At 38.8% G+C, this 25094-nt stretch overlaps 2 protein-coding genes across 8 annotated transcripts in view; both read left to right on the top strand.

The window, feature by feature from the left end:
• Positions 1-21480, top strand: part of DMXL1 (Dmx like 1) — an 84643-nt gene extending 63163 nt beyond the window's left edge. For 5 of the 7 annotated variants that reach the window (XM_054186658.1, XM_054186661.1, XM_054186659.1 and 2 more), the window contains 14 exons: positions 281-366; positions 2257-2458; positions 3748-3865; positions 5078-5140; positions 7075-7161; positions 7836-7957; positions 8064-8205; positions 12927-12987; positions 13553-13680; positions 13792-13884; positions 14357-14448; positions 15397-15449; positions 17706-17923; positions 18323-21480. In XM_054186658.1, coding sequence (XP_054042633.1) covers positions 281-366; positions 2257-2458; positions 3748-3865; positions 5078-5140; positions 7075-7161; positions 7836-7957; positions 8064-8205; positions 12927-12987; positions 13553-13680; positions 13792-13884; positions 14357-14448; positions 15397-15449; positions 17706-17923; positions 18323-18547 — 1690 coding nt within the window. In that variant the 3' untranslated portion in view covers positions 18548-21480. Of the gene's footprint in view, positions 1-280; positions 367-2256; positions 2459-3747; positions 3866-5077; positions 5141-7074; positions 7162-7835; positions 7958-8063; positions 8206-12926; positions 12988-13552; positions 13681-13791; positions 13885-14356; positions 14449-15396; positions 15450-17473; positions 17661-17705; positions 17924-18322 lie in introns of those variants that run through there. The other 2 variants (XM_054186662.1, XM_054186664.1) reach the window with 2 other exon arrangements.
• Positions 21481-23011: 1531 nt separating this feature from the next.
• Positions 23012-25094, top strand: part of TNFAIP8 (TNF alpha induced protein 8) — a 64841-nt gene continuing 62758 nt past the window's right edge. The window contains exon 1 of the mRNA XM_054185946.1: positions 23012-23116. Coding sequence (XP_054041921.1) covers position 23116 — 1 coding nt within the window. The 5' untranslated portion in view covers positions 23012-23115. The remainder of the gene's footprint in view (positions 23117-25094) is intronic.

Below are 25094 nucleotides of genomic sequence, written 5' to 3' on the forward strand. Positions count from 1 at the left end.
TGACCTTTTGCTTTTGAGAGAATCCATCAGTTACGTGGTATTTCATGGCAGTGTTTTATCTAGACTTAGTAGTTAGTTTTTCACAATTATTGTTTTACTCATTAATACATGATATAGTGACTTTTGAGTTCAACATATCTATAATATTCCAAAGTACTGTTTGTAGTTATCATCAGTTTATAATAAGGATTTAAAGCTCTAAATTTAAATCCTAATTGTGAATAAGTGAGAAAAATTCATTTTCCTTTTAGTAAATGACTTACTAGTGCTTTCTTGTTAGTTGGTCACTGATGAGATTGGCAATGGTTCAGCTGGTACTTCACAATTTGAAGATATTCTACCCTTTGGCTGGACATGATCTTTCAGGTAATAAGCAGCAGAGTTGTCTTTTTGTACTTAATAACCACATTTGAAATCAGTAAAGTGTTGAATAATATGTATGTTGTAGCTTGATTTTTTGTTCAAAAGTTCTTCATTTTTGCATGATCTGGGAATAATTCTCTGATACTGTTTATCATACAGGTATATTTACGAAATAACATGGTGGGTGGGTAAGATGAGTGGATGAGAAGGAATGCTTAGTAGTTAGCAGAAGTCTCTGCATACTTAATTTTTTCTTTGTGTCTTAGTCATACAAGAATGTTTACAATATTTATTTCTTGGTGGAAACCTTATAGTTTTTTGTAATTCAAGTTACATCATTCCTACTCCTTGTTTCATAGAATCACAGAATGGCTTGGGTTGGAAGGGACGTTTAAAGATGATCTAGTCCAACTTCCCTTCACAGGCATGGACATCTTTCACTAGATCTTGTTGCCCAAAGCCCCATCCAAGCTGACCTTGAACACTTCCAGGGATGGGACATGTACAGTTTCTCTGGCAACCTGTTCCAGTGTCTCACGGTCTTCATTGTAAATAATTTCTTCCTTATATCTAATCTAAATATACCCTCTTTTAGTTTAAAACCATTAACCCTTTTCCTATTACTACAGGCCTTGGTAAAAAGTGTCTCTCCATCTTTCTTGTAAGTCCCCTTTAAGTATTGAAAGGCTGCAGTAAGGTCTTATCAGAGCTCCTCTTCTCTGAGCTGAACAACCCCAACTCTCTCAGCCTGTCCTCATAAGAGATGTGTTCCATCCCTCTGATCATTTTTGTGGCCCTCCTCCGGACCCGATTCCATGCCTGCCTTGTACTGGGGGCCCCAGGACTGGATGCAGGACTACAGGTGAGGTCTCATGAGAGCAGATTAGAGGGGCAGAATCACCTCCCTCATGCTGGTGGACACCTTTCTTTTTATGCAGCCCAGGATGTAATTGGCTTTCTGGGCTGCAAGTGCAAGCTACTGGTTCATGTCCAGTTTTTTATCCACCAGTATCCCCAGGTCTTTGTCATCCAGGCTGCTCTCAATCTGTTTATCACTCAGTCTGTATTGATGCTGGTGATTACCCTGACCCAGGTGCAGGACCTTGCACTTGTCCTTGTTGAACTTCGTGAAGTTCACATGGGCCTGCTTCTCAAGCCTGCCAAGGTCCCTCTGGATGGCATCTCTTCCCTCTAGCAAATCAAGTGCACCACTCATCTTGGCATTATTTGCAAACTTTCTAAGGATGCACTCACTAACACTGTCTATGTCATTACCTAAGATATCGAACAGTACTGATCCCAATACGTCACCCCTGAGGGGCACCACTTGTTACTAATCTGCATTTGGACGTTGAACCGTTGACTGCAATTCTTTGGATGCAGTCATTCAGCCAATTCCTTCTCCATCGAATAGTCCATCCATCCAATCCGTATTGCTCCAGTTTAGAGGTAAAGATGTTGTGTGGGACTGTGTCAAAGGCCTTACAAAAGTCAAAAGTAGAGGACATCAGTTGCTCTTTTCTTGCCCACCAGCACAGTCAGTCCATCAGAGAATGCCACCAGATTAGTCGGGGACAATTTGCCTTTTGTGAAGCCATGTTGGCTTTCTCTCATCACCTACCTGTCATACATATGCCTTTACATAGCTTTCAGGAGTATCTTTTCCATGGTATTTAATTTCTGTCAGTGTTGGAGAAGTCTGTTCCTGTATTTAGCAATGATAGCACAAAACAGTTCATCTTTTTGTACTTGCAGATATCAAGTTGAGGTTTGAATAAAGCTTACTTTTGGAGGTATTTGAGATACGCTTCAGCCTTCAGCTGTGGAATTATCTCCATTGAGGTAATAATGGAGAAGGAAGGTTTTTTTCTTAATATTTACTTGTCTTTCTAGAGCTTCCCGTTAGCTCCCCAATCTGCCATGCAGTTTTGAAAACACTACAGCGCTGGGAACAAGTTCTTCTCCGACGTCTTGAGCTATATGGGGGTCCACCTCAACATTATATTTCAGTTCATGCTTCTGAAGATGCCCAAGCTGCTGGTCCTGCATTGCTTCGCCATAAAACTTTACTTGAGCCTACAAACACTCCATTCAGGTGAGTGTAATGTCTAGAAACCCTGACTATAGTATCTTCAGTATACATCAAGCATTATGTTGTTAGTGCATGTGATAAACCATAACTTTGATAACTGTCGTGCCAGTTTCTAGACTTGCTTTAATCCATCGCAAACTTGTGGGTGCACATCATAATTCACGCATCTCTAGCCCAAAGCAAGATCAAGAAAAACAATTAAAAGCTCCTAATTTTTTAAATTTCTTTTATTGAAGCTTAAAGATATTGAGTGTCTCTGTGGAATAACTATGGTTGACATCAATAATAATAACAAAAAATAAATAAATTTGCCCTGAGAGGTAATTAAGGATGAGTGACAATGAATTAAGTAATCACCCCAGCTTTGGAGGGAATAAAATTATGTTCTTACCAGTATCTTTTCCTAAAATCAGAGAAGAAATATTTACTATTCATAATATTTGTGTAATTGTGACTCCACAGAATTGCATGTTCAGCCAGAAAAGTGTGCTCAGTTTCTTAAATTGTCACTTTTAAAATAGATTTCTGCCTTTTTAATATTACTATCACCTGTGGTTGCAGAATCAACAGAAAGTCTGTCCTTTTGTTGTAAAACACCTCACAATTGTCACACTTAGTTCTAGTAACTTGAGTTGATTAGAAAAGAATAGCTTAACATGCTTCTGCTGCCTGGCATTATTCTTAAATTACAATTTAAAGTGATTCAGGGTTGGATTGGTTTTGGCCTGCCATAAGCAGCTATATTTGTATTAACAAATTTTGCTTGATCATACAGTTTTCTAGGGATAAGTATAATCATTTCAAACCTGATCTGATTCTACAATCTTTCCGGTTCTGTTACTGGAAAGTCATGGTTGTTTCAGAGAAGTTACACAGGTGATGATGTATTCCTAGTAGGAAGTATTAGTCATTCATTATCCATGTGATAGAAGCACTCATTAGCAATAAACACAAATGATCCATGTTGTAAAGGATGAGGTGGTCTAATAAGTAATCTGTATGCTGACCTGATTGCTGTGTAATCTCTTAAACAGATTTTTCTCACTTGTGCCAGGGTAGGAGGTGAAAACGCTACATGTTCTTTTCCTTCTTCCTTTTGCACCTCCTCTCACATGTAGGTTTCTCAGGACGATGGTACGAGAATGCTGCCAAATAGGTCTTGTACAGTGTTCAGAGAGCTGTAGCTTCACATCAGCATTTCTTCTGACTATAGTTTTATTATAATATAAGGTATTGCAGTCTCTTGTAAGTATGAGCATGATGTAGATATTTATTTTAACTTTGTTATGTAGATCGAACAGTCATGTTGCACTGTCTGTGAAGAGGCTCTGGCAGTACTTGGTTAAACAGGAAGAAATCCAGGAAACCTTTATCAGAAATATCTTTACAAAGAAGCGATGCCTAAATGAGGTTGGTATGGCATATAAAATGTTACAGGTCAATCTGTGAGCTCTTACTTAAGTTATTTGGCTGACTTGTTTAGTTTCTAGAGTGTGAGTTGATACTATACTGAGTTCTGTGTCTAAATCTACAGTATTTCACATCAAAAAACTTTGTCTGTTGTTTCATTAAAAACAAAATCAATCTTTGACTGTAGGCTGTCACCTGATGCCACTTAGCTACAGTCAGCCTCTTCGTTAAGATCAGTATAAAAGCTGTCTCAAAAGGACTAAGCTAAAAACAGTAACCTAATCAGTCAAAGTTCTAAAGGTTTGAGTTTGTCCCTACCATAGTCATCCTGGGCTTATCCACTGGTTTCTACCTTTGTATCTACCTGGATTCTAGGTTCCAGATTCAGTTAAATGTTTGAAAGTTGTGCTTCTGTAATGGAGTTTTGGGTTTGGGGTTTTTTTTCCCCTCTTTAGTTGCTCCTTTTCTTTCTTACTCACACCTACTCCAAATAATTCAAAAGAATCAGTTGTATTATAGAAAAATTATGGAGTAGCAGAAACAGAGGAGAAAGAAGCACATCCAAAAACAATCAAACATGCAGGAGAAAAAGAGTACTCATGACTAGTAAAGCCATGGCAGGAAAGAGTTCTGTATGAGCTAATCTTTGTCGTGTCACAACTAGAATATCAGCTTGTTTGATTATTTGTGGCTAATTGTTTTCACTACAAACTGCAGTTAAAAGGAAAATTGTTCCTTTTGTCTTGTCCTTTGAAGATGTACCATTTCTGATCATGTCTTGTGTTAATGCAGCCAGTTGCTATGCTGTATAGAAAGGTATTTTGGAATATTTTAGATGTGCTTTATGTGTTTCCAAGTAGAATCATTGACAGCCTTACAGAGCATAGGTGTGTTGGCTTTATTTTGTATCCTCTTATTACTGGTAAAATGTCAGTGGAGATTGCTTATTTTCCAAGAAATTTTACTTTTGTGATGGACAAGATGCTGTTACAGTGCAGAATAGGTAAATCAGTTTCTTCTGTACTGAACATAGAGTTTAGAATTTGATAATTGCTGTTACTACATAAAATACCTGTGTGTGTGTGCAAACATGCTGTTGTGTTTCAGTTGTTCTGTTTTGGGGTAAACAAGGAATTAAGGATTTCCTTGATACTTTGCGTGTTATGTCTTATCTTTATTCTTTGTTCTGTCGTTGTTCTTTCCTTGGTGAAGTCATTAGAGGAGCACAACGAAACCATGAAAAATTCTGTGGTCGAGGAGCCCATCGTCAATAAGGTACACAGTAGTAATGCTCAAATTAATTAGACGTTACATTATTCTGAAATATTTTCCTTTTGAAATGGTGCTGATCTCCCTTAAAAAAAAAATCTTTGCTAACATAGCAAATAAACTTAAAAACTTAGTTTTGCAAGAAATTGAGTTAAACTAGTCTTGTTATAGAACCTGTCTGAAGCTGAATGCATCTTAGAAAGCTGGATGAAACAACCAGCTAAGAACAATATGTATTACCAAATTCCATAGCTATGCCAAGTGAAGAGCTGAGGTTGAGATTTGCTCATTTGACAGAAGTTCAGTAGTATTATGGGAACATAGCACATACAGGAGCTTTCACGAGTATGAGGTGGCAAGAATGGTTGCCTATAAGTGAAGGTGGTTAACTGAAGTCAGAGCAGTTTGTTGGCGTGATACTAATTTGCTACTGAAAATTTTCACTGAGCCTTAGTTTTAAGATGGTTACAAATGAACCCATATAAAAACTTTATAGCAATGTTCTTGAAAGATTGGTATGAGATACTAAAAAGGTATAATACTATGACTAGACATGTAAACAAATACTGTATTCTTCAGGTGTTCTTTTGCAAAACTAGTGAGAAGACAAAAATAAGAACCCCCATAATGTCCTTGGGCTACCTTGTTGTTATTAGTTATGCAATTTATGCAATAAAGCAGTATTAGCAAATAGGTAGTTGGAACTGACTGAGGAACAATAATAATTTCATGCAAATTTGTTTCACGCAACACGGATCATGTTTTTGTATCTGTTTGTCACTGCAGTTTTGTGCAATTTTATGTACATAAGACCACCAGAATGTCAATTTTGTTGTAATCTTAAAGAAGGTATTCTACTTTGTGATGTGTAACTGCTCCAGACTTTTTTCAGACTTTGAAAAAGACTATTTGCTGTTCTTTGACAGCACTATTTTACTGTTTTTCAACTAAAATAACTTCCGTTTAAATCTTTTGAAGGCCAGAGAAGTACGAAATTGGAGGGGGAGGCTGGGAAACAGTAGTTCTGGAATAATTCTTTGTGTTTTCAAGAAAATTCAAAATTTTACACTCGTAATTCAGGTTTGAATTTTTATGTCACCATTCATTTGGCAATGCGTTTTTTTTTACTGTAAAATTATTTGGTAACTACAACAGACTGGAGTCTGTAGTCTTATCAGTTTTATACTTGCAATGCTGAGCACTCTGATTTTAAACATGAGTCCTACAGTGCTGTTTAGAGTTTAGAATTTTGTTTTGTGCCAGCATATACCTGGATGCATTTCTAAAGTACAAAAAGGTAGACAAGATTCAAATACAACATTAGATCACATCGGGGTGGGGTTGGGGTTGGGGGGTGGAGAAAATTTGATAGTAAAAAGTTTGTGGTACTGGAATGTGCAGGATTCCAGATTTATTTTACTGTGGAGAGTGGTGAATAGATAAGCTGACTAAGTTCAAGTTTATTTTCCTGCTCAGGATATTGTCTGCACCTTCTCACCTTCTTTTGGACTATTTCATTAATTTCAGTGGTGAAAAACATTTGCTAAGAGTATGAAAAGACTTAACAATTTTAATTTAAGAACAAAACATCAAGACTCAATATTTTATTATCAACGCCCCCAGGTGTGCGTGTAGCCTTGCTGGCTTTCATCATCTCTGGAAAACTTGAGAATGAACACAGTACTGGGACTTCTGTGACAAACTATACTTTCTGTGTTGCTGTGGTAATCTCAACATGGCAGTGGGAAGCTAGATTATTACACATGAAACAGGTTTACTGTAATTATTACAGGTTATACTTGTCATATTTTCTTAGAACTAAAACTGGGGGAAAATCGCATGAAATTTAATACCATCCAGTGTTTGGTCTCTCTACTTCCAGTAAAAAGCAGTGTTGCATAGCTGTTTGCATTTAAATATGCTTTACTTTTTAATTACAGATAGAAACAGATTCGGGATACCCAGGAGGCAAGGCAAGAATAATCCATAAAGAGTCTGACATCATTACTGCTTTTGCAGTCAATAAGGTGAGTATAAAGGAGGTAGGATAATCTAATTGTGTTGTATTTCCACCTGATAAAACAGGTGGTAGTCACATTGTGAATGGGTGAGATGTCTTTTGCCAGCCATCCTGCTACAGCTTGAATTCTTAGCGCTCCCTTCTCTAAAGCACTTATAGAAGTGCTAAAAAGCACTAAAGCACAATTATCTTTTCATAATTAAACAGTTCTACTACAAATTGTCTTTTTTTTTTTCTATTGTGCAATGGATTGAGGGAAGAGGTGGCCTCTACTTTTTCTTCAAGCTTGTGTGTAGGGAGTATTTTTCTTTCTCTGTCAAAGACAACGAGGAAGTCATCTTTTCTTCTGTTGTTTAGTCACTTAAGCCTTACGAAGTAGAGGAGGGAAGCTTGGTTGCAAGCACTGTAGTGTAGTTAACCTCTTGCTTATCCTCTGAGGAAAGCAAGGATAAACTAGAGCTGTTGAGAGAGAGAGCATAATACAAATGGTGTGGGATGCTATCTCAGATGAAAATAAACTTTTAAAAGGAAATGTCAAGGTTAGATGGTTTATATAGATTTGTAGACGTGAATGTTTGGGTTTTGTAAATTAAGTGTATGTTTTCGTCAACAACTGTACGATAACCAGAGAAAATCAAAAAGCACCTTTTTGAGTATTCCTTTTGTATCTGCTTTTTTTAGGCAAATCGAAACTGCATTGCAATAGCATCGAGTCATGACATTCAAGAATTAGATGTTTCTGCAATTTTAGCTACACAAATCTATACCTGGCTTGATGATGATGTGGAAATAGAAAATAAAGGGTATGTTTCCAATACCACAGCTTGACTGTGTATAAATCAGTGTAACAAAGCATGGTATTTAATGTTGTTGTTTGGAATCTAACTAACAATGTTGTTTCATTTACAGAGCTGATGATTTCTTAGTTATACATGCTCGTGATGATCTGGTAAACGTTCAGGGAACCACTCCTTATACTCACAGTAATCCCGGCACACCTATCAATATGCCTTGGCTTGGTAGTACGCAAACTGGCAGGGGTGCATCTGTGGTAAGTAGCTTGTCAAAGGTTAGCCTTATGTACTCTGTCTGCTTCTCTCCTTTTGTCTGTTTATTGTTGCTGGTCATATTTTACAATTCGTGTGTAAGTAAATGTATTTTTTCTATGTAATCAAGATGAGCTGGAATTTTTTATAACCATTTGATTAATGGGTTAAAACACTGCATGGAATTTAAGATACACCAACTAAGCAAGCAAAGTTTTTAGTCAAACCATATACAGTTTCTATACCTGAGATACATCATTCAAAAATAATCAGGATTCCGGTAAGAAGTTGCAGCTTAAATTGTTTTTTAATGACTTGAAGACAAATGCTAAAAAGTGTGTATTCAGGAGATTTCAGGATGTAAATTAATAAAGATTCTGTAGAAATATTTGTGTGAAATATCGCAGTAGCTTTTATTTTAAGCATAATCTTAAGTTACATTCTGACTTCCAAACTATTCCAGTTTTTATTTAAACATAAATAACAACTGCTGCTGCAGTAGGTAGTGCACTCTATTAGTATGAGCCTGTATTATAGAAAGGACAGAGAATGAACTCCTAAAGCAGATTTCATTGGCAGGACAGAGGCTTTAAATAAATTTAGTTAAACTCTGGAAACTGAGCAACTTAAACTTGGGAAAATCTTGGTTTCATAAGAAAAATCAGGGTGGCGGTACTGCAGAAATAGGATCAACTACAAATGTCATGCATAGTTTGAACTACTGTCACACTGGTGTATCACTGTTTATCTCCAAAGCTGTTGTCAACTCTGTCTTCTTTGAAGTGCTGCACAGTTTTGCCATAACTCTGCTTAGTAGCATTATTAAATACCTCACTTCTGAAGATCCTGTTTTAGAGGAGATAATCAGTGTCACTGTTCAGCATTTCTGAAATACACTGGGGAGGGACACCCAGTAAAGTGTGACTGTGTCCACATGAGCAAATTGATCCTTCTGATCACAGAGGTGACACCTGCACAAGGGTAGCTCTTACTTTTAGAAATAGATTCTGTCTCTGGAGTGAAGCTTGGCCCTGAGCAAAAAGATACCAGCTCAGATTTAATTCAGATCAAATTATAATTATAGTCTGGCCATTGACATGCTTACCTTAGTTCCTATGCAGCATAGATGGTCTTTAATAATGCAGATCTGCTGATTAGTTAGCTGCTAAATGCTTACTTGGAGCTACTTAACTGGGCTGAAATAGTCGTACAAGACACCTCTGTCTCTCAGCCTATGCGCACATAGATGTGGAGTTTTTCCTGGGTAACTGAATTCATTAATTGTGACTTGGCTGCACTTTGTGGCATTTAACAGCTCAGAGCAAGGCCATAAGTGGTGGCAGAGTGAAAGAACCATACGTTAATTTATATTGTAGTTGATTTTTGATGATTAGGAGGAGTAAATAAGGAATGAGCATTACAAGAACAATAATGTTATCCACACATGGAAGTGGGTATTGTGCCAGTACGTACACCTCTCCTTTTTATTTAGGAACTACTGATCCTAGTTGGCAATTTTGCAGCTCTGGTATCACAATCAGGTATCTTCTGCAAGTACTTTTTGAGTGACTTTCCAGCTTTCTCCTCTCACATCCATTTGTGTATATATAAGTATATAAATAAAAAATATATATACACGCAGACACACATACATACACACATGTATAGAATTTGTGTGTGTGTGTTTTGTATTTCTCAATTACATAATCTATTAATGTAAACTATTCTTACATGACTTTCTGTTTTATATGTAGTAAAGATATATGGCTATGCTTGTTTTGAATGTGTTTGCTGTTAAACTTTGGACCTAAATTTTGTTTGGCATAGTGTTTGACTGTGGCAGAGCAGAGAACCAGCCATAGCACACAACGACACCTCCCCACTAGGGAGGGGAGACAAAGGTACTGAATGAAGGACAAAGTGAACAAAGGAAGATACAGGGTTTCTCTGGAGAAAATAGTGTTACTGTGGAAGGACTCAAATCTGGAGGAAAACCAGCTTCAAAATATTTCTGTTGCTGCTATTTGTTACTTTGTTCCTTCAGATACTGCTTTTGATCCTTGTTCCATCTTTGCTTTTCCATAATTTGCAGCCCATTTAGTAGATATAGTCCACAGTTTTGTACCATTACTGGCTTTTCGGTCTCGTTGTCTTTGCTTCACTTCCATCAACAAGGAAAACTACTTGACTTATGATACTCAGGCAATTAGCATTTTACTAGCTCTGAGGTTTTTTTTTGTTACTCTTCTTCACCATTTCCTGTTATGCAGTTCACATGAGGTAAGTAGGGAGGCTCACCACCACATCATTCCGTACAGTGTGTTTACACAGTTCTTACAGGAGGTCTTTCTAAGAAAGCACTGAAGTAAATAGTACGTATGGTCAGCTTTGAAACTTGGGTAATGTTCGGCAGCTTGTCTTCCAAACCAGTGTCACTGACGCCAATATTCAGTAGTTTAATAACTTGTGGGTCAGATTTTAAGCTTTTAAGTTCTTCAGTCGTACTGTACATTAGGCCCAAAGCACTCAACTGCCCAACAAAGCAATCAGTGTTCTAGCCATCAGATACTGTTTAAGGGGAAACCAGCAGTATCAAATTTAAGTTACATTGATAATGGTAGTGTTTGCATTTTGTAATGATACTTGGCTTCTAAATCAGAGATGCTGCACCAGAGTTTCATGTTAGCATATTCTTTCAAAGGCACGTTTCTGTCAGCATGCATTTTTCCAAAGCATAATCCAGTAGGGGTCAGGAGATCATGATGCATGCTTATCTGTTGAATGAAGTAATATGATTTCCATTGACTTCTGGGTAAAAGCTAGTAGCTAAAAAATTCAACACAGCCCTTCATTTTGGTGAAAACATAGAATGAGCATGAATAATTTTTCTTTCACTTACACATAGAGATAAATTATATGTTTAGAGAGCGAAGTATTGCAATTATTTACTGATCAGTATATGCACTAATGTTTGAAGAATATCATCCTCTCTTGTCTTGTCCTAAATCTTATCATGTATATACTGTTATATTCACCAATGTTTTACCAAACCGTTGAGCTTTTTTCCTTGCCATTTTAAGTACTTACAGGAAAAAAAAAAGGAAAATATGTATTTGAAAATCTTATTTTTTATCTTCAGGAAAGTATTTTCAAATAAACTTGGGTAGCCAAGATGCATAAGGCTTTCTCTTCAACAAATAATAAAGCTTTGAGAATTGAAAGATCTAAATCTGCTTCCAAAATGTAATCAAGAGGATTGCAATTAGTGCACTAATCCAAACCTGAGGAAATTTTAGCAAGATGATCAATTATTTCCCTTCTGAGTGTTTTTCCTCCTTTTTGTTTGCAAACTGAAAATTTGGAGAACATTGCTTTTCAACTCTTTGGATCACACTTAGTAATATGAAGCAAGTAAAACTTTCTAACTGATATGTTCTTCCAGTTGGCATGCTGATATATACGATTGGAGGACAGCGGAGAATAACATTCTTAAAATACTTGATTTGCTATCTGCTGTTTCCGTGATAAAGCAGTGGCAAAATACTGCACAAAATTAAAGCAGTTGAAAGTCACAGTTGGACTCAATCTTAAATATCTTTCCAACCTAAACGTTGAATGTAAGTATGTCAGTGCCAGCTTGCTACTGATGCGTATTAAGTGGTAAGCTGCTGTGTCAAAATGAGTGTCCTGGCAACAAACTTTTGTTTGTGTTATCATTTAAAGTTAACATCTGGCACGAATATAAGCTTATACCCTCTTCTCTCTCAAACGTTCAGGTAAATAATACATGCATGAGCAAACTGAATCCAACAGTTTTCTGAGGAAAGAGTCCTCAAAGTAGCCAAATGCACTTGAAGAGAACTAAAAGGAAATAAAAGAATGAAACTTAACTTTGTACATTAGTAGAAAGAAAAGAGGGGAAGAGACATGCATTTCCCTGATGAAAAATCCCTACCATTTCTTTCCAACTGTGGTATTGTGGGTTGGACTTACGATTTAATTATGTGGTGTTTTTTATCTTAATTGTCTGGTATCTCCAGTCTTCTTCATACCTCGAACTTTTTCCAGTTAGGAATTAGTCAACTAGGAAAAACAGCATTCTTGGTAACGTACTTTGCTCAAAGCACAGTTTGGAGTTTATGAACAAAAGTGCTGCTGGAAATCCATTGGATACGTATTTGCAAAATCATAAACGCTTTTGAAGAATCTTTTATTTACCAGTTGCTAGGTATATAGCTTATTCTTGTTGGCCACAAATAATCACTTTTCAATCAATGACAGTACATTAACTAGACTTGAAAATAAATATATTCCTTCCTACTTTTTACTTCTGTTAAAGTTTGTTTACCTCTTTCTTTACATGCTTCTGCCTCTCTCTTGCTTATCTTACAATATTCAGGAATATGCCAATAAATTTAATGGAATCAGAAAGGAATTGGCAGGAAAAGAGGTAAGACTGCAGTCTAAGGAGTATTTATATTTGGATCCATATATCTCTGAAGCAAAAAAGTTAATTATTTACCTAGATGTATAAAGCTGCGAAAGTATTAATGTCTACACTAGTCCTGGAAGAAAATGACTTCTGTCTGAATTTCTAAACCCAGTGCTTGCTTTCAGTAGGAATTTTGGTAGGACACAACTCCCTGCAATCACTGATTATTCTAGGTCAGTAAGTTTTTTGTTCAGTAGTATTGTTTAATTATTTTCTATGTTACATATTGAACAGATGCTCAAGAAGGCTATTAATAACGTCAGAAGAATGGCTTCTCATCCAACATTACCATATTGTAAGTTCAATAACTTTTTAAAAAGTTATCTAAAGACTATATATTTACCTATTAGCCATGTTTCTTACTATGCTGCTATTTTGTACTAGCACAGCAATCTGTTATATTTTTAAAAGATGCTTATAAGCCCTATTTTACTGAAATTGTTTTTATTAAAAATAAATAAATAAATACCGGGGGATGTAACATAGCCTTTAGAAACGGTGATATTTTTTTATACTGAAAAAGTACTGTATTTCTGTTTTTATTTGTGTCTTGGATTAAAGTGAGTAGGAAGAAGGTACATTATTATCTCCAAGTAAATAACTTCATATTTCAGTACCATCTAAATACAGTTCTCAATTAAATAATGAGTACAGTTCAATAAGGCTTGTATAGCATGGGTTTAAGTTCCAGTGGTACCTACTACTGCTACAGTATGCCAGGTACTATGCCACATATTGTGGCACTAGTTATTTTGAGGATGTTATGAGCTGGTGTGAGATGTCTTAAACTTTTAGAAGAAGACTTCCTGCTCAACTGCTACACCACCTGTGAAAAATCATGTAAATATTTTCTGTTGCAGACCTGACAGGTGCTCAAGATGGTAGTGTAAGAATGTTTGAATGGGGTCATGCACAGCAAATCACATGTTTTCGGTCTGGTGGCAATTCAAGGGTAACTCGAATGAGATTCAATTATCAAGGAAATAAGGTAATTGACAGAATGCTTTTATACTTACCTTCTTAAAGTAGTTTCTCTGAATTGTGGTTAATTTTTCTGTAATACATACATATGTATTTACAATTAATATATCTTTTTCAGTTTGGAATTGTTGATGCTGATGGATATATAAGTTTATATCAAACAAATTGGAAATGTTGCCCACTTACTGGAACTTCACCTAAACCATATTTGGTAAGCTGAAAACTAAGTTTCCTCCAATAAACTTGTGTTGTGCTCTCTTATTTCCTTCCCCCTTTAGAATAATTAGGAAAGGGCATGAATTGTACTGATAACCCGTATTAATCAAGATTTAATAATATATTGTTGCCATCCTGTGGTCCGTATGACAGGCAAGTTCTTTAATCCTAATCATGCTTGCTAATTTAGAGAGTAGAAAATGCAATATTAGATCTGAAATAACTTTACTGTTCTTTGAGAGTTGTCAGTAATTGTCAATTGTTAATTAATTGTCAATAATGCAGACCTGGAAAGGACATTTCCATGAGAAATTAAGAGTATCAGAAGGCATATACATACTTTTATATCCTGTGTTCTTTAAACTGTTTTTGAAACAGCTCATCTTCTTGAGAAAGTTTAGGACTTCATGCTTACACAAAATCTGTTGCTTTTTTTAATGAGTAATTTCTAAACTGCAATTTTTCAGACTTGGCAGTGTCATAACAAAACAGCCAATGACTTTGTTTTCATCAGTTCATCATCCTTGATAGCCACAGCAGGATTGTCTTCTGACAACAGGTAAGAACTGCTGTGATAATGCATAAAAATGAAGTGTTGCCATGTTTGCTCTCTTTCCCTCCCCCATCCCATTTTTTGGATGATTCTTCTTAAGCAGTTTAAGAGAAACATGCATACTTCTGCTTTCTTTCCTTCCTTGTGGAAGGTGGAGAGAAACAACGTGTGCAGCTAAATTCCGTGTGCCTATTGAAGGAGGTTCCATAGGGAAGCACAAATCCTCTCTTCATGTTCCACATGAGGAGGGGAAATGCAGAGGGAGGTGTTGATCTCTTCTGCCCAGTATCCAGTGACAGGATGTGTTGGAAATGGTTCAAAGCTGCGTCCAGGGAGGTTCAGACTAAATATCAGGAAGCATTTCTTTATGAGAGGGTGGTCAAACACTGGAACAGGCCTCCTAGAGAGGTGGTTGATGCCCCAAACCTGTCTGTGTTTGAGGCATTGGGACAATGCCCTTAATGACATGCTTTAACTTCTGGTCAGCTCTGAAGGGGTCAGGCAGTTGGAGTAGATGATCCTTGTAGATCCCTTCCAACTGAGCTGTTCTGTTGTGTTCCATTCTATTCATATGAGCCTATCTTAAGTTATTTTTATAGACGTAGGGAGTTGTACATAGCTGTTTATTTCACACTTACTTTCTTAAGTAAGTTTTGATCAAGAAATATCAGAAACTGGTAACATTCACGAGAATTCAACTACAAAAGATAGATTGTAATCTCAATATGAATCCTTTATGAGAATAACCATTGCAGAATGATTGTGTAGAGGGCATGTTCTTGCAGTATATGTGTAACTATGAAAGTAATTTGGCATCTGCTCAAAAGTAATCATTGAAAGTCTGTTTACAGTGCTCTTATGCCTGAAACAATCTTTTTAAGGTTCAGATGACTTTTCAAGTGTTCAAAATACTTTAGAACATTTCTTGCTGAATTAATTTTTTTTTTTCTACAGAAATATTTGTCTTTGGGATACCTTGGTTTCACCTGCAAATAGCTTGGTACATGGTGAGTAAAATATAACCAGTAAAATATTTGGTCAGAGTAAAAAATATATATGTGTATGTCTGTCTTTATGCAAAAGTAATTGTGGGAAGTAATTTTAATATTAGCAGGACAATATCTTTCACTGTCCTGTGTGAGTGCACGAAAAGCAATATTGAAAAAGAACATCGGGAGATGATTTAGTGCTATATATAAATGATTGGTTTCATGGACATAGAATTGCAGAATGGTTCGGGTTGGAAGGGACCTTAAAGATCACCTAGTTGCAACCCCCCTGCCCTGGGCAGGGACACCTCCCACTAGACCAGGCTGCTCCAAGCCCCATCCAGCCTGGCGTTGAACACTTCCAGGGATGGGGCATCCACAGCTTCCCTGGGCAACCTGTTCCAGTGCCTCACCACCCTCACAGTAAAGAATTTCTTCCTAATATCCAATCTAAATCTACCCACTTCCAGTTTAGGCCATTACCCCGTGTCCTATCGTTGCACTCCCTGATAGAGCCCCTCCCCATCCTTCCTGTAGCCCCCCTTTAGGTACTGGAAAGCTGCTATAAGGTCTCCTCGGAGCCTTCTCTTCTCCAGGCTGAACAACCCCAACTCACTCAGCCTGTCCTCACAGCATAACAGGTCCATGTCCTTCTTGTGCTGAGGACTCCAGAGCTGGATGCAATACTCCAGGTGGAATCTCACCAGAGCAGAGCACCTTCCTTTGCATGCCTTATATCTTTGCACCACAAGTGCAACTCCTAACAGCCAGACGTGTGTAATTTCTGTTACTTTTTAAAAGATTCTGAGCAACTCCTGCTTGTAGTGACTAGCATGTTGAGAAGACAATAGCTATAATACTGTCAAAACTACAGTTTTTAGCACAGTTATGAGATATGCATGATATCCATCCACACCCCTTCAATTCAAGGTTCCTATGGCTGTGCCTGTACTCATAAATCAGAGAGGGTCCACTCAAAATGTATCGTTTAAGTGTTAGGCCAAATAATGGTACTACAGAGATAGTGTTGGGTACTTACATGTACATTATCTATTTGGAGAATATGAGAGGACATGCTTTTTATGAAAGCATGTGAAAGTATTTAATTGCATCCATGAAAATGCTGTCCTCGGAGAAACCATGATTATAAAATATTTCTCTGAAGGTATGTATTTGATTAAACACACCAAAATTTCTAGAAAATACTAATTGATTTTTTATGAATATACTGAACATGCAGATGTACAAATAAGATCTCATAATTATACAGTAATTTTCAGAGTTGAACTAAAAGCTGAACTTACTGCTATATTTGTAAAGTAGTGCATTTTTGCTTTCAAAGATTGTCCAGTTCTGTGACATCTTTATTCCATGTATTATGCCAGATACTGTAGGATGTTTTAATTGCTTTCTCTCTGTGTGTGTATTGATATTTACATACTGAATTGCAAAAATGCTCTAGAATAATTATTCCTATAAGTACTTTTTTGAGATATAATAAATATTTAGCCAGGGTTTTATTAATTTTATTACTAATATTTTGTTGTGGTAGAAAAGAAATACATTTCAATGTCTGAAATACAGAATTAGGCTTTGAGAGAGGAGTTGTGAACTCCTTATAATTGAAGTGCGGTGAATGCTTAAGTGTATGTGTGAGACGTGGAATTTCTAAACATAAATTTAGAGAACCCTTTGAACCACAAGTACAATATAATACAGACTGCATGTTAGGATACATAGTGTCTGTTCTCAAACATACTGAGCTAGCTTCTGATAATTGTAGCCTTCATTCACTTCCTCCACTCATTTTGGGGAGTAGACATATCCAAACAAAAGTGAAAAGCAGCAAATTAAAAGTAAAATAACCAGTGGAGACTTACAAGATATTTGGGCAAGTAATTTGGACATTTCTTATGGGAAACTTATGCCTTAAAATAGCAAGCATCAGAGAGTTTGAATGGAATCTGTTTCTGGTAAGGGCCTAATAGTTCGTGGTTACCCAGGGACAGAAAGAAGGATATAATTTTTTTTTTTTCATACAGATAGTAACTGCTTAATTTGAGTATACTGCAACTTCAGGATGTCTGATGTGAACCTGGGCTTACATACGTATGGTACTGCAACAAATGGACTTATGGTCAATTGGATTGCAGCATCAAAGTCACTGTTGCTAGCATCTTGAACCATTACAGGTTGATGGAAAATTAAAGATAGTATCATGAAATTGAAGTTAGTACTGTATGTTTATTTAAATTATTTTGCTTGGGCTTTCAGCTTTTATCTGTCACGACAGCGGAGCAACTGTGCTAGCATATGCTCCAAAACATCAGCTGTTAATATCTGGAGGCAGAAAAGGCTTTACATGCATAATTGATCTTCGCCAAAAACAGCAGCAACAGTTACTCCAGAGTCATGATTCTCCAGTCAAAGCAATTGCTGTTGATCCTACAGAAGAGTATTTTGTCACAGGATCTGCTGAAGGCAACATAAAGGTATTAATGAGGGGGAGGGAGAACAGAGATGAAGATGGTGATGATGTCTAAATTCAAAAAGAATCTTGCATAGGTGTGGAATAATCAGATACGTTACATGTTGTACGTTTGTTCTCAACCCTGACTTTCACATTTACTAATTTAATTATGAAATGTCAGTCTTACCTTGCAGTCCTCCTTTTAGTAATCTTACCTTAGTCCCCTTATATAGTCCTTATTATAGAAAATTAATATTCTATAACTGTGTCATTACAGATTGCTACATGTCTCTTCTTTTATAGTTAGTGTCAGAAAAATGAATGCAAAATGTAGTCCGATTTTGCCATGACTCATTACCAGTGGATTTCAAGATCATGATAATTATCTTTATAAGACACTGACGTTTTGATGCTTTTTCAGATATGGAGTCTGTCTACATTTAATCTTCTTCACACTTTCATCAATGAGCATGCTCGACAGTCTCTCTTCAGAAATATTGGGACGGGAGTCATGCAAATTGAGACAGGACCAGCAAATCACATCTTCTCTTGTGGTGCTGATGGAACAGTAAAGATGAGAATCTTACCCGATAGATTCAGCCCTTTAAATGATGTGTTAAAAAATGATGTGAAATTTATGATCTAGTATTTTTCTCAGAACAGTGTATAACATTCCCCTTCTGCCATCCCTGAAAAGATTTCTCCTGGAACTAGCCAACAAAGCAGATACACAATAATAGCTTGTGCCACAAAGATGCTTTTTGTTTCATTTTTTTCCCTATATTTATTACCTGGAGCTTTTAGTCCCTGATGCACTGATGCCTTAAAGATTAAGAAGGTCCTTCAGATTTTGATCATTGCCTAAAATAAAAGCTATATGTGACTCCCAGTTATATACTTACAATATTATTAAGATGTTGCTGAAGAGGTTTACTCTTCCTTTTGAGGTAGTTACACTCCTACCTGGAGTGTTCCATCTGGGCATGGACTCTGCTTATATTCAGCCACTGGCCGCCTTGTAAAAGCAGGTCTGTCCAGATGGAAACCTTAGATAAAGTTACTCTTTCACTGTGGCAACCATAACTGTCTCTCTTCTCAACTTCTTTAGTCAGCTGACAATAAAAATTTATACCTATATGTAGAAGAGAAACAAAGCCTGTATGAGTAGGTACTCCTGGCCATGCAGGCATTCATGTAATGAGCCACTCTCGGTCTCCATTCCTGGAATCCAGGCTGTTTACCTCTCTAACTTGCCTGATCTTCTTCCTCTGATCTAGGGTATAAGAGACTGAAGGATGCTCTGTAACTTGTCTTCTGTTCTATAGCTTGAATCCCTGCCATCAGGATGGCAGGCTTACCTTTTGAAAAGAAATATATTTTTAACCCTGAACACTCCCTTTACAAAAATATGTAAATATTAATGGATATCTTCCTAGTAACATAGTCAAGATTATGTGTGAAGCTTTAGTCTTGGTCAAAAAGATACAGGAAGATACTGCTTTAGGTTATGGCACTAGAATTTCTTCAAAGAGTATTTATTTACATGTCTGTAGAGGAAAAAAAACTAATTTATTTTTACATTTTTTCCAGTAAGACTTTTATTTAGCCCAAAGACACTCAGATCATTCTTAGCACTTACGTTCTTGTTTGTCGTCTTTTCCTAAGTACTTTAAAAAAGGAAAAAAGTTCAACAGCAAAGTACTTTAACACTGTCAGTCTTGGTACAGTATGTTTACATCTGGTGTAAAATGAAAAAAAAAAAAAATTTGAGAAGGATAGATGGATTATTATTTTTTTTGCCAAAATATTAAACAGCATAACTTAAGTGTTTGACCAAATTATTAATGCACAAAGCCTTTACATTTGCTTTTTTTTAGTCAGCTAAAAACTGGTTCTGTAAGTATTTTCATTTACTTTTCCTGACTTGAGAGCTTGACAGAGGTTTAATTTGTAAATTAGATGTGAGGCTGGATTACTTGAATGCCAATGGTGTACTTTTTGCTAAAAGATATTTTGTGAAATATAGCACCAAGATACTAACTGTAAAATAAACTTGTTAAATTAGGAACTATGGGGATAAATAAAGCATAGCAGAAATGAAGGGCTCGTAAAACGAACTTTGTAACATTCTCAGGATGCTTTTATCTTAAGAATATAAAATTGTTTAAAAAGATTTTGTAAAATGTATTAAGGTCATTTTAACTGTATGTTTCGCAAGTTGCAGTGCAAACACTATGAAGGTTTTTATGCACAGAACCTGAATATTCAAATTGTGCAATAAAAAGAATGTGAATATTTTGCCATGAAGAAACATGTGACAGCATTTCAAACTGGTACAGCTGTTCAGTGATTCAATTGTAATTGTTCTTCCACAACACTTAAAGACTGAAATCAAAATTGATATCAAAACAGTTTAAGTACAGTGATGGACCAGAAAAGTGACTGACTGAAAGTGACACCACCTTACAAAACAGACTTGCCCAATGTGTATGTCAGTGACTCAGTGACTGAGTTTCTAATATTCCTTGTTCTTATGAAAGAAGGAAAACAGTGGAGTTAACAGTAGCACACTCCTTGAGAATCAACTGAAACCCTGACTTTGTGTAGCTGCTTATATACATGCATTAGTTTTATGTGCCCACTGAACTAACCAAGTTACATTCAGAAAAGGAAAATGTGCAAAAATCATTGCAAGATTATGTAATGATGTCGTTGGTGTTTTGTCCTTAAATATTTGTATCTCATTAGTTTTAATATTTCAAGATCAGTTTATTGTACTGGCAATCACAAAAAAGCTGTCTTACCATCTGCAAACGGAGCAGATTTTGTATGTAATTTGCCAAGACATACAACATTGTCATTTTTCTGAGTAGAGCTGCACTATGAATAATCCTGGCAAACTTATGCTTATACCAGAAAAGTACTGACTGTGAGCAGGCATTTTCAATAATGTTTATAGTTATCATAAGCTACTCTCAAAACTAAATTATGTAAAATCACAGTGTATTTGCCACACCTTCATAATCTTTCCAATAAATCCTGCAGAAACTCAACCTTCTAGAATTCCATGTTGCTGCTACTTCACTTACAAATCAGTTGTTTGCTTGTATAATGTTCATTGATGTTTAACAATTATTGTAAGTCAAATTATCAGTAGCTTGTTGTAATGGTGGAATCAGAATGAGTTCACTTCTGTTGTATCTGAAACTTTTAAAGGGACACTCTCAACTTAAAATTTAGTCATTGGGGAAAAACTGAACTCAAAACTTTTGCATCTGTTGCCTTTAACAACTTCCACCGACTTTTGTCCTTCAGCAATTAATGTTTTCTCCCTGTTGCTGTGCAAGTTAACTCAAACAGAAGGGTAATAGCGGCTACACAGGGTTTTGGGCTTGAAGTAGCCATCTGCACAAATTGAACTTAAAATTTGCATTTACGGGTGCCTAATCAATGATAACTCCATGTCCAGACAAAACTACTTAGCTTGTAGTTGACAATGTCCCTTTTAAATATCATAGACTAGCAGCTGTGACTTGTGTTTGTCTATGTAGCAATACATAATGCAATCGGAGTGTGTCATTCTTGTGTTGCTCATTGATTCAGTTACCTCAAACAGATCCGTGATCCAAGTTTTTTGCTATTACTTTAGTAACTTGTGAGAGTTAAAACTCTGGCCATCTGGGTACTTAAACTGGCCTGCTCTGTGACTTTTAACCAGAAAATTCTCAGCTGACAGCTGATATTGCAGGATGTTGGTGGAGAAGGATGGAGAGTGGAGTAGATGTCAGATTTTGTACCATGCTGCTGTGGCACAAGGTGAGCTTACACATGTTTTACTGCATTTTAGGAACCTTGCTACCAGTTACAGGAAATAAACTGTTGAGAGGTCGTGCATTAGGTACCACTCCCTTCCTCTTAAGAGCTCCCCGTGTTAGTTTAGTTGCAATAGGTATGAAAAAAGCAACAGTGATTAAAAGGAAATAAGCTTGGAGACAGTATGTTCTCCAAGGTAATTTTTTCAGATGTTTATTTTTACTAAAAATAGCAAAACCACCTCTAATGGCAGGGTCAGCACACTGATCAAACTACTTTCTATAAAATAAAGATATCGATTTACGAAGTTTCTTGGTGTTTCTTATTCCTCCCCATTTCTAGCTCTAAAATATGCATGATTTTGATCTTTCTCCTTTCCCGTCTTTTTTTTTTCTTTTGTAATGCCTTAGCTTTTCATGCTTTAGTCTTTCCTTGTATTAGCTTTTTTATGTTTGGGGGGGTTGTGTGTGTGTGTGTGTGTGTTGTTTTTGGGGTTGGTTTGTGTGTGTGTGTGTTGTTTTTGGGGTTGGTTTGTGTGTGTGTGTGTTGTTTTTGGGGTTGGTTTGTGTTCTTTTGGGTGGTTTTGGTAGGTTTTTTTTTGGGGGGGGATGTCGTTTTCTGGTTTTGTTTGGGGGCTTTGGGGAGTTTGGGGGAGTGGGTTGTGAGGTTTTTTGTTTGTTTTTAATTCAATGCATAACTATCAGTTGTAATCAGTTCTAAGTAATTTCTCAGTGTAATGGGGCTGTGGTGGTGATGGTGCTTTCTGTCATTTCTTCCACAACCAACTTTTTTAAGCCTTTGCCTGTTTCGTTTAAACTTTACAGCCCGCGAAGGCCCCGGGGAACTCCACCTCTGCAGTTTTCCCACCCCGGGAAGAGACAGACCGATGCTCTAGTTCTACTCTAGGCAGCAAGGTGCTGCCAAAATTAAAAATAATAATAACAAAAAAAATACTTCATATACATCTCGGTAGAACGAAAGAAGAGGGGGTTTGGGGGCTTACCCTCGCAATAACTGTAACTCCTCCGTCGGTAGCACAGCCGGAAAAGACGCAAAGAAGAGCAGGACCCCAGCTTCCCGCACCGGGGCTGTGCGTGTTTAACCCCCCCCTTCTCCACCTGGTGTTCGCTCTCCGAGCGGGCGGACACTGACCGCGCGGCCGCCCGCCAGCTGCCGGTGCGGGACTAACGGCGGGCGAGGGTTGCCCGGCCTTCCCGCCCCGGCGCGAGCGGTGGCGGGCAGAGCCGCCCCTCTCCCGCCCGCCGTCGCCGCGCCCCGCCCCGCGGCCCGGGGGGAGCCGGGGTTGCCTCCGCCGCGCCCGCACCGCCTCGTCCGCGCCGCTCCCGCCGCTCCCGCCGCCAGCCCCGAGGAGGCGCCGCCGCCCCCGCCCCGCGCGTACACAGTAAGTGCCGCCGGCTCCTCGCCGCGGGGGTCCCGCTCCCGCCGCCGCCCGGCAGGCCCTTCTAACCTTCTCCCCGCCGCGGAAGGAGCGGGCGAGGGCAGCAGCCCCGCCGCGGTTCGGGAGGGCCCGCGCCCGGCGGCGCCTCAGCGGCAGGGCAGGCCGGGCCCTGGCGGTCTCCCCGCTGAGGGGAGCGGCCGTGAGGGGGGCCCGGCGGCTGCAGGTGGCGGGGCGGCGAGGGGAAGCAGAGCTGGGCTCCCAGCGCCGCCACGGAGTTACTCGGGTTTCAGTAGGGGGGGGCGAAGTGCGGGGGCCTGGGAGGAACTCGGGAAGCCCCCGCGGGGCCGGGGCCGGGACAGGGGCCGGGGCCGGGGCGCGTCTCCGCCGCCTCCCGCCCCGGCAGCACCTGGGAGCGGCTTCTCCAGGTGGAAACTGCCCAGAAATCACTCGCGTCGAGAGTTTCGTCACGCAAAAAGAAAAGTATTTGGGTGAACGCTGTCGGTGGGCTTCCGCTCGGGGACGCCCGACTGCCTGCCCTCCCTCCGCCGCGCTTCCCGGGCGGCGGGGCAGTTTTCTGCCTTTTTTTTTTTTTCCTTTCCCCAGAAGTATTTCTGCTTTCCGCCGGGGCGGGGGGAGAGGGCCATCCCCCTCGTCGGGGTGTGCTTGAGCACGCTCAAAGCGAATCTGTAGCTCTTGAGGCACCCAACACGTGTGGTTAGGCAGCTGAACGCTGCTGGTGAAAGACAAAACTTCCCAGAGATAGGCGAGTTTGGTTTTGAAAATACTGCGAGCAAAAGTGCTGCCAGTCAAATTAGTTTGTGCCTTATTTGCATACTGCTAATTAAATAGGAGAGACGACAGTTCAGAGTGGGCTTGTCCTTGCTGGAAACCTGAATGGTCAGACCGTCCGTGCTGGAGGTCTGCGTGTCTCTAGAGGTGCACGTTCTCAATCTCACTTGACCGCACACGTGCACTGGCAAAGCAAGACACTGTCCGCATGGTGTTTGGCTCTGCACGTGTCTGGCTTCGGTTATGCTCCTTTGCCAATTAATTTCATGTAACAGGCCAGTGAAACTACTCGCGTTACAAACTGCCCGGCCAGAACTCCTCCGAGCAGAGAGAAGAGTCTCCGAGTGGACGAGAAGCTGCTGGTCGCACTCACTGGCTGGGCTGGCTGCTGCCAGCGCTGCTTATCTCTTGTCGGCTCTAAATAGGAAATCTGCTCTGAAAGAGCACTGGTAGCAGAGCCGAGCGCTTGCAGCCCTTGCTGCAGCAGACTAGCCTTTCGGTTGCCACAGACCAGAGGTTGGGTCTGAAAAGCGTCGCTGGTCGGAACCTGATCACTTGTGGGCATTGCTGTGGGATCCGGAGTCACGGTTCTTCGCTGGCAGAGCTGAGGCCAGTATGGCAGGGGCAGCACAGGGTTGTGCCCTGTCTGTAAAGCCTAGATGGAGCCCTGATCCCCCACACCATTCCTGTTCCCGAGGTGGGAAGCACGTTAGATTTAGATGGATGTTGTTTAAAAGCATGGGAAAAACCACTAACGCTGTGTATTGCTTATTAACTCTTCCATTTAATGGCTTTTGGTGGGAATGTTTATTTCGTTGTGGTAGAAGTTTCTGATTATTATTCCTACTTTGCAGTGATTAACGAGCATTTTAGTAAACTTTGGAGACAGTGCAAGTCTGAGCTATTACAACTTGAAATCAGGCTGAATGCACTCCCTTCCTCATCATGTTCCTTATATCGTTGCCATGTATTAATAGTGCAAAAATGTAACATTGCCTGTTTGCAGACCTCAAAGAAGGACATGATCCATGTATTCCATGTTACATGAACGTGATACGTTTTTACCTTCTCCTCATTTAAAAAATTATAATGAGGAGGAGAAAAAACATCCTCAAGGGAATCAGCTACTCGAGCATTAGGAGAAGGTGTTTGGATGTTCCTCACTGCTCCATCCCAGAAGTCTATTTTCTAA

Source organism: Rissa tridactyla, chromosome Z (assembly GCF_028500815.1).
Source record: "Rissa tridactyla isolate bRisTri1 chromosome Z, bRisTri1.patW.cur.20221130, whole genome shotgun sequence".
Lineage (NCBI taxonomy): Eukaryota > Metazoa > Chordata > Aves > Charadriiformes > Laridae > Rissa > Rissa tridactyla.